Source organism: Chrysochloris asiatica, unplaced genomic scaffold, assembly GCF_000296735.1.
Source record: "Chrysochloris asiatica unplaced genomic scaffold, ChrAsi1.0 scaffold00041, whole genome shotgun sequence".
Lineage (NCBI taxonomy): Eukaryota > Metazoa > Chordata > Mammalia > Afrosoricida > Chrysochloridae > Chrysochloris > Chrysochloris asiatica.
Genome location: NW_006408559.1, coordinates 1,379,500 through 1,392,690, shown reverse-complemented (window position 1 = coordinate 1,392,690; position 13,191 = coordinate 1,379,500). Strand labels below are relative to the sequence as shown.

At 50.4% G+C, this 13,191-nt stretch overlaps 1 protein-coding gene across 1 annotated transcript in view; it reads left to right on the top strand.

Moving 5' to 3' along the window:
- The first annotated feature begins 502 nt into the window (after positions 1-502).
- The window catches only part of KCP (kielin/chordin-like protein), a 37,446-nt gene continuing 24,757 nt past the window's right edge, over positions 503-13,191 (top strand). Inside the window, 7 exon segments of the mRNA XM_006861220.1 lie at positions 503-581; positions 2,778-2,944; positions 7,316-7,505; positions 7,590-7,666; positions 11,518-11,614; positions 11,745-11,827; positions 12,053-12,152. Coding sequence (XP_006861282.1) covers positions 503-581; positions 2,778-2,944; positions 7,316-7,505; positions 7,590-7,666; positions 11,518-11,614; positions 11,745-11,827; positions 12,053-12,152 — 793 coding nt within the window.

Below are 13,191 nucleotides of genomic sequence, written 5' to 3'. Positions count from 1 at the left end.
ATTACAATTGGGAAACTGAGACTCCAGGATACAGAGAATTGCAAAGTAGGGATTTGAATCCAGATCCCTCCTGTCTTCACAGCAGTACTGTTTCTCTTGGACTCAATGGGGGAGGGGGAAAATGCTAAACTGGGAGCCTCAGGGCCTAAGGGGGCAGGGCGAGCGGTGGTCCCCGAGCCTGAGAGTAACGAATTTGTGTTTACTTGTATTTTTAGGGTCTCTTCTGGGTCGGAACCGACTCAACAGTTCTTAACAGCAGCAGCAGCTTCTGGGCTCCCAGGAGAGACTTGGTCCTGACCCCGCCCAGCTTCCTGTGGATCTAGCGCTGACCCCAGGATGCTTCTGAACTGGACTGGGGTCAGAGGACCCAGAGTCAGACTGAGGAGCCTGGGGTGGGGGTGGGGGCGGGAGCCGCGGGCGGGATGAACAAAGACGGTGGGAGGCGGCCTGGTGTCTCGCACCCGCCTTCCCCACGCCCGCTGAGCCGCGACGACCGCCGAGCATGGCTGGGCTCAGGGCTGCCCTGCTGCCTCTCAGCCTGCAGCTCGCGAGCCTGGTGCTGGCCACAGAGCCCATCAGGGGTAAGTGGGGCACCAGGGCTTGGGGGCAGCAGAAGCAACTCCACCTCTGGCATAAGGAAGAGCCTGGCCGGGGCTTCTTGTCGCAGCCCTGCCTCGGTACCCCTCAGGCCAGTGTCAACCATGACAGTGAGTCAGATGGGGCAGTCTGGAGGCCAGGGCAGGGGCCCCCCCCCGAGAGGTATGGGGCGTCCTGCTCGGGCCTTTGGAGGAATTCTTGCAGGCAACCGTGGGGGAGAGACTATTCTGGAATCTGGAAATCTGAAGTTAATTATTTATGTTGAGAAAGAGGAAAAATGAGGAGGCTACATTGGAAGCTGACTTTGTCTCAAGCCTGGCCCTGCCCCCGGGGAAGGGGGAGAAGACTGAAATAGGGGAGTCAGGGTAGGAATGTAGTGGGGGTGAGAGGAGCAAGGACAGTCCCTGGGGAACCATCAGACCTGTGAACCCCCATGAGCCCTTTCTGCAGATCACCCAGGCAGGATCCCACAGGACCCCTATCTTCTCCCTGACCCCTATTGTTAAAGCAGGACTGGAGGGATTGCCTGGGCCAAGTCAGAATCCTGGGGGGGTGGGGGTGGGCACACCAGATGAGAACCTAGCTTGGGTAGAGGGTGAAGGTGCTGAGACCCCTTTCTTGCTGACCCTGGAAGAGATACCAAGACTAAGTGCTGTGTGTGTGTGGGGTGGAACCAGTTTCCTGAGCAAAGCTGGGGATGGAACCCCCTGGTGGGTCCAGGTTGGGGTGGTAAAGGGGGCAGCCTGAGAGATCGGAGGTACTTGGGAACTTGCTGCTGGGGGCAGGCAGATATATGATTCAGAAGGACTCCTGGGGCAGAAGAGCGGGGGTGGGAAGGTCGAGAAGCTTTACCTTCCAGTGAAAACAGGATGGGGAGGAACCGCAAGACTAATGGGACTTGGGGATAGAAAAGAGGGAGGCTGAGCCCAGATTTCTGCCTTGGGCAACTGGGCGAATGAGGATGACCATCTCCAGTTGGGAGAACTCTGGGCAAAGTTTACAAGGAGGACAAGTTAGGTTTTGTGGTGGCAGTTGGGGTGGGGGAGTGGTCTCCTCATAGACCGATTGTCCCTAGTCCCCTGGGAAGCCCTCTTAGCCACTCTCGCCCCGCCTTTGAGCAGCCCTCCCCTCCCTCCTAGGGACTGACGTCAGTTGCGTGCCTACCCCCACCAGAATGATTGATGTTAGTGGGGACCAATCGCCTCCAGTCAGCCTTTACTTTTCTGAAAGAAGCTCTGGTGGTCCAGTGGTTGAGCAGTTGGCTACAAACCAAAAGGGTGGCAGTTTGAACCCACCAACTGCTCCACAGGAGAAAAATGTGACAGTCTGTGCCCATAAAGAGTTTGTTGTTTAGTGCCATTGAGTCAATTCTGACTCATAGTGACCCTGTATAGGGTTTTCGAGGAGCAGCGGATGGGTTTGAACTACAAACCTTGTGGCTTGCAGTCCAGTGCTGACTCACAGCACCACACCACAAGTCCTCCATAAACATTGCAGCCTTGGAGGCTTCATAGCCCTGGGTTTTGTTTTGGTTAAATTTCTGGACTACAGGAGAGGGGTCAAAGGGACAAGGTGAAAGTGATGGGTCCCTGTCCCCAGGCCTGAACTTGAACTCAGGGGCACTCACTTTCTTCATCTGGCCTGGAGTGTTAAGATCTATGTGGGGGCCCTGTCCAGCCGTTCCCCTGGCCCTTTAGGAAACACAGCCAAGTGTCACTTTCTAGAGCCCACTCCTGCTCAACATGGGGGTCCTCAGGACCCTCTACCACAGGAGGTGGGTGCTGAAGACTGACTACACCCTCCAGAACACTTTCTCTGAGAGTGGTTTACTCACATGTTCCCAGGTACCCTGCCTCCCACACATAACACCTTGTCCTGCAGTCAGCCTCCCAGAATGAGGGTGGATGATGTGCTATCTCCTCGCCATGTCCAAGGACCCTGAAGAGTCATGGAAGGCTGGGTCCTCTCCCATTCTCTCACCTCCCCATGGGATCAGAGGATCCTGCAGAGCCCTGGGTCACTTTTGTCACCTCAGGGTTTCCTCCTCCTTCACTGAGCACTCCCACAAACCATGTCGCCTTCCTGGAATGGTGGGTGGGGAGGTGAACTCAGAGGACAGAACCCAGGAAACTCACAAGCTCCTTACTTGGAGACCCACACTAGTTTCTTGTGTCTCTCAGGTGGGGTTGTCTCCACACAGCCTCCCAGGCTGGCTGAGCTCCATAACTACCAGCAGCAAGCACCTGCCCACCGCTCTTCGTCCCTTCATGGGACCCACCACGAGCAGCACCCCCTGGAGGAGAGGTTGGGGCGTCTGGAGGCTGAGGTGGTGGAGCTCCGGGAGCAGGTACCATTGGAGGTGGGGTGGGGGTAGGGAGGTGGGGTGCGTGAGTCCCCTGAAAGAAGAGAAGGGGTTGGTGAAGGGCATAACCTAGCAAAACCCACTGCTGAAGAGCCGATAGCCATTCATAATTCATAGTGACCCTAGGGCTAAATAGACCTGCTGTCAATCTGTATGGAAGCAGACTTGTTGGTGTTGGGAAGTGTTGTGGAGTTTATTTAGACTCATAGTGACCCTGTACACGGTTTCCAAGGAGCAGCTGGTGGGTTTGAACCACCGACCTTGTGGTTCACAGTCCAGTGCTGATCCTACAGCGCCACACCAGGAGTCCTACAGAAGCAGACTATCTCATCTTTCCTGTAGAGTGGCTGGTGGGTTCAGACTGGCACTTTGGTTGGTAACCCGATAGTTAACCCACGATGCCACCAGGGCTCCTTTTGAGAGGCCTCTGGTAGCGTAGTGGTTACGAATTGGGCTGCAAACCGCAAGGTCAGCAGTTCGAAACTACCAGCTGCTCCGCGGGAGAAAGATGAGGCTTTCTGCTCCCGTAAAGATTTACAGCCTCGGAAACCCTGTTCAGGGTCGCTATGGATCGGAACCTACTCGATGGCACTTAACTACAATAACAACAACAGCAGTATGAAACTGAAACTACCAGCTGTTCTGCGAGAGGAAGATGAGGCTTTCTGCTCCCAGAAAGATTTGGTGGTGCTGATTATGTGCTGTGGAGTTGATTCCGACTCATAGTGACCCTGTTCAGGGTAGCCTAGGAAACCCTATGCAGCGTCGCTATGAGTCGGAACCAACTCCACGGCACATAACTACCAAGGTAGACTCAGAGTCCTAGTGTGATGCTGTTGGATAAGCACTGGACTGCTAACCACAAGGTCGGTGGTTCAAACCCACCAGCCACTCCTTGGAAGCCCTCTACAGGGTGGCTATGAGCCGGACCTCAAAGCAAACCATTTTGTTGATTCTGACTCATAGCGACCCCGTATAGAGTTTCCGGGGCTGTGAAGCCTGATGGAAGCGGACTACCCATCTTTCTCCTGTGCAGTGGCTAGTTGGTTTAAACCACCAATCTTTAAGTTAGCGACGCAGTGCTTAACCCACTACATCATTGGAACACCTTTTGAGGGTCCTAAACCTCAAACCAAACCACCGTCATTGAGTCTACTCGAAGTCGTAGCAACCTTATTAAGGATTTCTAAGACTGGAAATCTTTTTTTTAATAAACTTTTTTTAACTGAATTGAAGATTTACAAACAAGATCATCAGCCAGCTTTACATTCAACAAATCATACACTCTGTTTCATCTCAGTGATTACAATCACCTCCCTGCAACAGCAAGTATTCTACCTCCTCTCTGTGGATCCCCATTTACATCTTATATTTCACAAATAAACAAAGCAAAAAAATTTGATGCCCACATACAAAACAAAAAAGATATGTTCATTTAAATGTCCAAAGGGCACATTCTGCAAGCCAGCCTCCTGCCCGCAGGCACACAGCTTTCCTCAGTCTATGGGCCTACATCATCAGTTCCTGAAATGAAAGATTAACTACTTCCCCCTTTTAGTTACACATCTTCCACAAATACACTTGTGACCATCACGATTAATCCTGCTAACAATTACTCATATTTGAATCATAAGATCCCATCCACATCATCCCCCTCCCCCTTTTACCTAGACCCATCTGGAGAAGAGGGAAACTGTTCAGTGGGGACTCTACCTTTCCCCCTCATTCTGAAGCTAAGCACACTCAAGAAAGCTTGTAAGCCCGCCACTTCATGCCTTTATAGTCCAGTCCTCCCATCCCCATTTTGGATAGGCAATGTCTAAATTGCCCATTCCTATCACCTCAGTGGAGTCCTGGTTGGCGCTGTGGGTTAATGCACCAGACTGTAAAGCCATTTAAACTGCAAGGTAGGCAGTTCAAGCTCACCAGCTGCTCCTTGGAAACCCTATACAGGGTTGCTGTGGGTCGAAACCAAATCAATGGCATTTCACAACAACAACAACAACATCACCCCAGTACACAGAGGAGACAAGCATGTTCCTTAATACGAAGAATTTTCCATTCTGGTTAGAATTTTAAGCAATTGCATCCATAAGCAGTTCATTGAATCCGAAAGTCCAGTTCATCAAATGGTAGCAATTTGTACTTGCTCACGGTATCAAACAGCTTTATCTTCATCTGGTTGAGTTCTGGACAGCTCAGCCCTAGTCATCCAAACTAGGCCAAATGGGTACCAGCTACAAGTTTGGGAGTTCACACATACCACCCTGTACTTCAGACCAGCTGGTCATTTCACTCTTAGTCCTAGCCCCAAGGAGCTAGGTCAGTGCCTATAGGCTCAGGAGTTCACATGGCTCCTTAAACTTCAGACCAGCCAACCCTTCCTCTTCACTCTCTCATCTCAAGGTCAACAGATGCCAATGGAACATGTCCAAACTCAGCCCATGTCTTCATTGCTGCATTCCCCCCAATTCTACTCACAAGTAAACCCAAGTGATCACCAGCAAGCATGCTAGACTGCTTGTGGGCTCTCTTTAACTTTCAGTCCTAGAAGGGGGCTTGTGGGCTCTCTTTAACTTTCAGTCCTAGAAGGGGGTTTCCCCTGACTTTTCATGCCTCGATGCCTTCAAAGCAAACAGCTTGCTTGACACTCAAAAAGCCAACCAGAGACTGTAAATCCTTACGGGAGTAGACACACTGATGTTTCTCCTGATGAACGAACGGCTGGTGGGTTTGAACCAACTTTGTGGTGAGCAGTCCAACACCTAACCCACAGCACCACCAGAGTCCTGGTGTGATGCTGTTGCATAAACACTGGACTACTAGCCACAAACTTGGCAAAAAAAAAAAAAAGGAACTCTGGTAGCGTAGTGGTTACGAATCAGGCTGCAAACCTTAAGGTCAGCAGTTCGAAACTACTAACTGTTCCGCAGGAGAAAGATGAGGCTTTCTGCTCCCGTAAAGATTTACAGCCTCGGAAACCCTGTACAGGGTCGCTATGAGTCGGAACTGACTCCATGGCACATAACAACAACAACAAAGTTGGCAGTTAAAACCCACCAGTTCATCCTTGGAAACCCTCTACAGGGATTCTGTGAATTGGAATTCGATGGCACTTAACAACAACAACAAAGTAGACCCAGGGAGCGTGGCGGTTCTATAGGATAAATTCTGGACTGCAAACCACAAGGTTAGTGGTTCAAGCCCACCAGTCAGCAGGAGAAAGATGAGACTTTCTGCTCTGACAAAGATTTTAAATTTCAGAAACCCTATACGAGGTTTCTAGGACTCCTGGTATGGTGCTGTTGGATCAGCACTGATCTTCGAACCCCACCAGCCGCTCCTCAGAAATCCTATATAGGGTCGCTATGAGTTGGAATTAACAACAACAACATACAAGGTTGCTATGAGTTGGAATCAACTCGAGAGCACTTAACGACAACAACAACAAAATAGACCCGGGTCTTGTTGTGGATGTGCAGAGGTTCTTACATGAACAATCTCAGCCCTGCACAAATGCCCCCTGCCCACAAGGCACTTGCTTTAATTAGCTGATTATTGCTGTTGTTGTCTGAAGCTGACTGACATCAATGGCTAGATTCACCACACTGCTAATTTACCTCCAAACCTCTATCTGGTGTCGGAGCCAACTCATAGAGGCCCTGTATAGGGTTTCTGAGACTGTAAGAGCAGAAAACCGCATCTTTATCCTGCAGAGCAGCTGGTAGATTCAAATTGCTGATCTTGTGGTTAGCAATCCAACTCGTAATCCACTCTGTTAACAGGGTAACATGTTAGAAATATCCTTTTTCTTGATATGAAATGTGCACCAGGGTATCCCCAGATGTTCATAGTCTTTCCTGCCTTTGGTAGACATTGTGGACCACCTACTACTACGGTACATAATAGTCCCTGGGTGGTTCAAATGGTTAAGCACTTAGTAGCTGCTTACCAAAAGGTTGGTCTTCAAATCCACTTGGAGATGTCGCAGAGGAAAGGCATCCAATGAGCCACTGGAAGACACTGTGGAGCACAGTCCCACTCTGACACAGTTCTGCCTTAAGTGCTGACAATAGTTTGGATTGGCTTCTTGTTTGCTGCTCTATACAAGCTTAGATGGGAAGAAATATAACAGTTGGGGGGGATTCTGTGTCCATTCTGTGCAGTGGAGGAGCCCAGTCCCCAGTCTCCACAACATTCTGTCCAGACCCCAGGCCCCAAGAGCTATGAGGCTCTGAGCTGATGCTGGCCAGTGGGGACTCTCCTCTGCTCCTGCCCTTGTTTCTACACCCCACAAATGTGAGGGAGATGGTGCAGGATGGTGGGCCAGCCCTTTCTCTCTCCTCCTTCCCACAGAACAAGGACCTACAGGTCCGGGTGAGGCAGCTGGAGAGCTGTGAGTGCCGCCCAGCTGGCCCTCAGTGCTGGGCGCTGGGCCGGGCCTGGCCTGAGGGGGCACACTGGGAGCCGGATGCCTGCACAGTCTGCCTATGCCAGGATGGGGTTTCCCGCTGTGGCCCCAAGCCTGGCCTATCCCAGTGCCATGGTGAGTGCTGCCCATTGTACCAGGGGCCCCAGGGGTCAGGAGAGGGCCCTGTGTGCCCAAGTGATGGCCCTGTCTCTTCCACAGGCTGTACCCACAATGGTCGGGACTATGGCAATGGGGAGACCTTCTCGCCAGACACCTGTACCACTTGCCTCTGCCAGGTGAGTCCCCGTGACCCTGTCCCTGGCTCACTTCACTACTTGTCCCTCTAATCTGGTGTATTTAATGTCAGGTAGTGGCTTCCAGAAACCTCTCCTCCTGAACAGTACCACTTGTGATCTTCAACTGATCCCTTCCTCCCAGTACAACCTCTACATGGTGGGGATCCCTGCGGGCCCCTCTGATTTAGGCCTGGCAGACCATGGTATGGGGGATGTTTGCTGTTTTTCTACGTCACCCCTTTACCTATATATATGATTCCTTCTTCCTCACCTCTCCATAGAGAGATGCCCTGGCTTACTTCCTGATGTCTTCATCATGGAGAATGTATTATCTTACAGGGACAAGAGCAGCAAGAGAGGATAGGACGGGGACAGGATGCCCCTTTTCTACCTTGGCCCAAGGGCAGCCCACACATCCCACACCAGCCCAGATCTTAACTTTCTGTCTTGTCCTAGTCTGGGGTGGGATTTGGTTTTAGATAACCTGCCTCTCCACACCCATCCCGTGAAGCCACAAGTCTGCTTCCCCACAGGACAGGACAGTAACCTGTACTCAGAAGCTTTGTCCAGAAGAACCCTGCCCTGAGCCTGGAACATGCTGTCCACACTGTGAGCCAGGTCAGCGCTTGCCAGCCCCTGCCTGCCCCTTGCACATGCTCCAGGGAAATCCAGAGCTGTGGTTCTGTTCCCTGAGTGTGAGCAAGTGTGGGGGCCTGTCTACTCACTCAGACCACATCTTGGGGAGCAGACACTGACTCTGGGTAGGAATTGGCCAGAGGCTTTGAGGAATGTAGTCTGTTTTCACTAGTTGAAAAGATAAGCTTATCGATAATATGAACTCCTGGTGTGGTACTGTAGGATCAGCGCTAGAGTCTGAACCACAAAGTTGGCAGTTCAACTCCACCAGTTGCTCCCTAGAAACCCTATTCAGGGTCTGACTATGAGTCAGAACTGACTCAATGGCTTTAGTAATGACAACAATATAGCACAAGAGTTAAAATTCAATAGTTGGATTAAGGAGAGCTGGAGAAGGACCATATGTGTTTAGTTGCCAGAGGAGAGGATCTAGACTAGGCAGTGAGGGGGCTTCACAGAGACTGGGTCATCTGAGCTGAGTCCCAAGGGGAAGTGGCATTCATCATTTGAAGCACAAGAACAGGGTGAAAGCAGGTGTGCGCAGGAACACAGTCTGGGAAGGTCAGTGACAGTAAGCTGCAGTGAGCCTGGATGTTTAGACTTTCTTTCATGGGCAATGGGGAGCCATGGATGAAGGTTGAAGAGCCAGTATGTATTGCTGTGGTTAGGGTCACTGAGTTGGTTCTGACGCATAGCAACACTCTGACCAACAGAACAACACACTGCCCTGTCCTGTGCCACCCTCACAATCATGGCTACATTTGAGCCCATTGTTGTTGCCATGGTGTCAATCCATCTCCTTGACGGTCTTCCTCTTTTTCACTGACCCTGTACTTTACCAAACAGGATGTCCTTCTCCAGGGACTGGTCCCTCCTCATAGCAAAGTACGTGAGGCAAAATCTTAGTAGCCTCACTTCTTAGGAGCAGTCCAGTGGAACTTCTTCCAAAACAGACTTGTTTGCTCTCCTGGAGGTCCATGGTGTAGTGACTATGCATTGCCAACACTATGATTCAATTCTATCAATTCGTCACTGGTATTCCTTATTCACTGTCCAGCTTTTACATGCCTAGGAGGACAATGAACAATACCATGGCCTGAGACTCAAGTGCCCCTTAGTCCTTAAAGTGACATCTTTGCCTTTCAGTAGACTTGCCTAATGCAATACGTCACTTGATTTCTTGGCTGCTACTTCCACGGGTGCTGATTGATCTAAGTAAAATGAAATCCCTGACAACTTCAATCTTTTCTCCATTGATCATGGTGGTATTTGTGGTTTTCAGTTGTGAGGATTTTTGTTTTCTTTACATTGAGTGTGAACTATACGGAAGACAGTAGTCTTTGACCTGCATCAGCAAATACTTCATCTTTTTTTGCTTTCAACAAGCAAGGTTGTATCATCTGCATAGCACAGGTTGTTAAAGAGTCTTCCTCGACTCCTGATACCACGTTCCTCTTCATAAGGTCAACGTATAGAATTACTGGATTACTTGTTCAACATACAGAATGAGTAATAGGGTGAAAGTATACACCCTTTTCCAGATTTTAAAGTACTCAGTACACTCTTGTTCTGTCTGAATGACTGCCTCTTGGTCTACGAGCAGGTTCTGTATGAGCACAATGAAGTGTTCTGGAGTTCCCCTTCTTGTCAATGTTACCCAGAATGTGATGTGTACAAAGAGGTGTTTTAGGATATCCATCTGGCATGGGTTAGATGCAAGGAGGGCTGCTGGAGATGAAGCCAGTGGCTGTGGGCTACAGAAGAGGCAGAAGTTGGTGACTGGTTGGATTCCATAGAATTGTTTTTGTTGTTAAGTGCTGTCGAGTCAGTTCCGATCCATAGCAACCCTGTATATGGTTTCCGAGGAGTAACTGGTGAGCTTGAACCGCCAACCTTGCAGTTCAAACGGCTTTGCAGTCTGGCGCATTAACCCACAGCGCCACACCAGGACTCCATAGAATAGTGGGGTCCAAACTATGATGCTAATAACATGAAAAGAGGAAGAGGAAGCAGTTGGCTCTGCCGAGGGTGTTGGAGTTACTAGCTCAAAGTTAGGGAATGGAACTGCCAGATTTAGCAAATAAATATACACGACACGTAGTTATATTTGATTTTCAGATAAGCAACACATCATTTTTGTAGTGTGAGTAGGTACTATGTGGATAAGTTGCAATATTTTACACATACTTATAATGGACATCTTATATGATGTCTGGGAGCCTGTCTGGGGAAGAATCTCAGCTGGGAATGAGAAAAGTGGAACCAAGGCTCGGAATTGGAAATATCGCCTACGAGGCTTTGGAGTGAAGTCTGGGGAACTGAAGGAGACACATTCAGCTTGCAGAGCGCTCTGTGCTGTGAGCCCACTGCTAGTTCACAGGATCCCATTGGCAAGATACCCCTTCATGAAGACACTGGTCTGTTGTCAAATGATAGACATATGGACCCACCTCGTTTTATTGCACTGCGCTTTACTGAACTTTGCAGATACTGCTTTGTTTGTTTTTATTTTATTTTTCAAATACAGATTGAAAGTTTGTGACAAGCCTGCACTTAGTGAGCCTGTTGGTGCTATTGTCCCGACACATGTGTTCCCTTCATGTCTCCGTGTCACATTTTGGTCATTCTCACAATAGTTCAAACTTTTCTGTAATTCTAATGTACTCTTCACTGACAACCGTATAGTGTAAACAGAACTTTCACAGGCACTGGGAAGTCAAAATATTCATATGACTCACTTTATTGGCATAGTCATTTGATTGCAGTGATCTGGAACCGAACCCACAATCTCTCTTAGATATGCTTGTATACTAGAGTTGGATACATCACTGTCACTTGTGCTACATAGAAAGACCACCCATCACTGGCACCTGAGCAGACATCAGTGAAGAGGCCTCTGCATGTTTATACCCCAGTCCTCTGAGTCTCTTACTTGGGGGCCTGGCCCTGGTCTTGCAGGCTGTCCTGGGGGCCGTGGGGCTGGGGAAACGTGGCATCCAGAGCCCTGTGTCACCTGCACTTGCCAGGTAAGGGAATTGGCCTGGCCCAGATGCCCTCCGTGCCTCTCCCTGCTGCTTGGTATACCGCAGGACTCAAGCGTTAAGCCAGATCTGGGAGCCAGGCAGGTCTGCTGCTGTCTCAGCCTTGGGGCCAGCAGTGTAAGTTAGAGACTTGGGCAGTGGAGGGGAAGGGAGGGCTCAGTGTCTGCCCCACAGGCAGGGACCGTGCTGTGCCAGGGGCCCTCTTGCCCAGAACTCAACTGCCTGGAGAGCTACACTCCACCTGGCGAATGCTGTCCTGTCTGCCGGCCAGGTGACCTCCCCACCCCCACCTCACCCTGCCCTTCACCCATCCCAGCCTTCAAGTGTCCAGCACCTGCATGGGGTCACACATCCCTGCTCGGTGGTGCAATGATCATCCTGGAACCCTCTCCCACCCCCAGGCTGTGAGTACGAGGGCAAGCTTTATGAGGAGGGGGCCAGTTTCCTGTCCAGTTCCAACCCTTGTCTCCGATGCTCCTGCCTGGTGAGTCTCTCCTCTTCTTAGGCTCTGCTCTGCCTTGGACCCTTGCAACCCACCCTGAACCATGCCTGCTGTCTTCTGCCTCCTCACATGCCATCCTGGTACCCAGCAAAGTTCTCCCTCCATCCCTGCCCTATGCCTGCCCACCCCCAAGGGCAGCCTGCATCTGTCTACCCCATCCTCCCTGAGATCAGAACTGGAAGCATTCTAGCTTCTGGTGTATTACAGAGGAGCCTGGTTCGCTGTGTGCCCATGAAGTGCCCGCCCAACCCCTGCCCTGAGCCAGTCCTGAGGCCTGGGCACTGCTGCCCCACCTGCCAAGGTGAGGGCCCTGCCCCTGCCCTGTAGACTCCAAGCAGGGCGATTGTACCTGGCCCTGGAACTCCAGACCTCACCTTGCTGGCCCCTGGGCTGTGCCTTGGTCAGTGTGTGAGCGATGCCTAGCCAACCCTGCTATGAAGCTGGATACCCAAACTGGACAATCCAATCCACTGCCGTCAGGTAGATTCCACTCATATCGATCTTGGTATTACAGGTCTCCGAAGTTGTAAAAAAAAAAAAAGAGAGAGAGAGAGAGACCCTCATCTTCCTCTCGGCGGGGTGGCTAGTGCGTTTGACATGCCAGCTTTGTGGTGAACAGTCTAGTGCTTGTCCTACAGCAAGCTCTACTCCTGCTGTGTGACTCTCAATAAGTTTTACTTGGGACTTTAGTTTCCCCATTTGTGAGATGCCGATGAGATTATGTACCTCATCATATAGTGCTGCTGAGGAAATGTTGTTTATTATCATCTGTGTGAAGCAAACAGTTAATATGCTTGGCTGCTCATCAAAAGGTTGGAGGTTCAAGTCCATTCAGAGGCACCTTGGAAGAAAGTCCTGGCAATCTCCTTTCATTAAAAACCCTGTAGATTATAGTTCTACTCTGACGCATATAGGGTTACCCTGAGTCAGAATCGGCCAGATGACAACTTCACGGTTGGTTGGATTATGCGGTCTGGGGCACTCCAAACATATAAGATGAAGGCCTGCCCTCTAGACAATTAACAGAGGGTGTCACTTAACTCATACTGTAAGGCAATGTCATAAAAGCGTTCATAGAAGTAGCACCAGGTACTATGGAAACTCAGAGGAAGGGGACCTAGTTCAGTCTAGGCACATGAGGGAAAGCTTCCTGGAGGCAGTGTGTCCAAACACCAGCCTCAGGATAGATGGGAGTTGGCTACTGGGAAGGAAGAAATCTTCCCTGGGAGATGGTACTGCCACACGAAAATGAGGGTTTGCTGCCTGTCACTGTAGTCAATCACAGAGACCAAGAGCTATCCAATCCAAGCTTTATTAACAAAGCCAGCAGTCTGGAGGATGGGGAG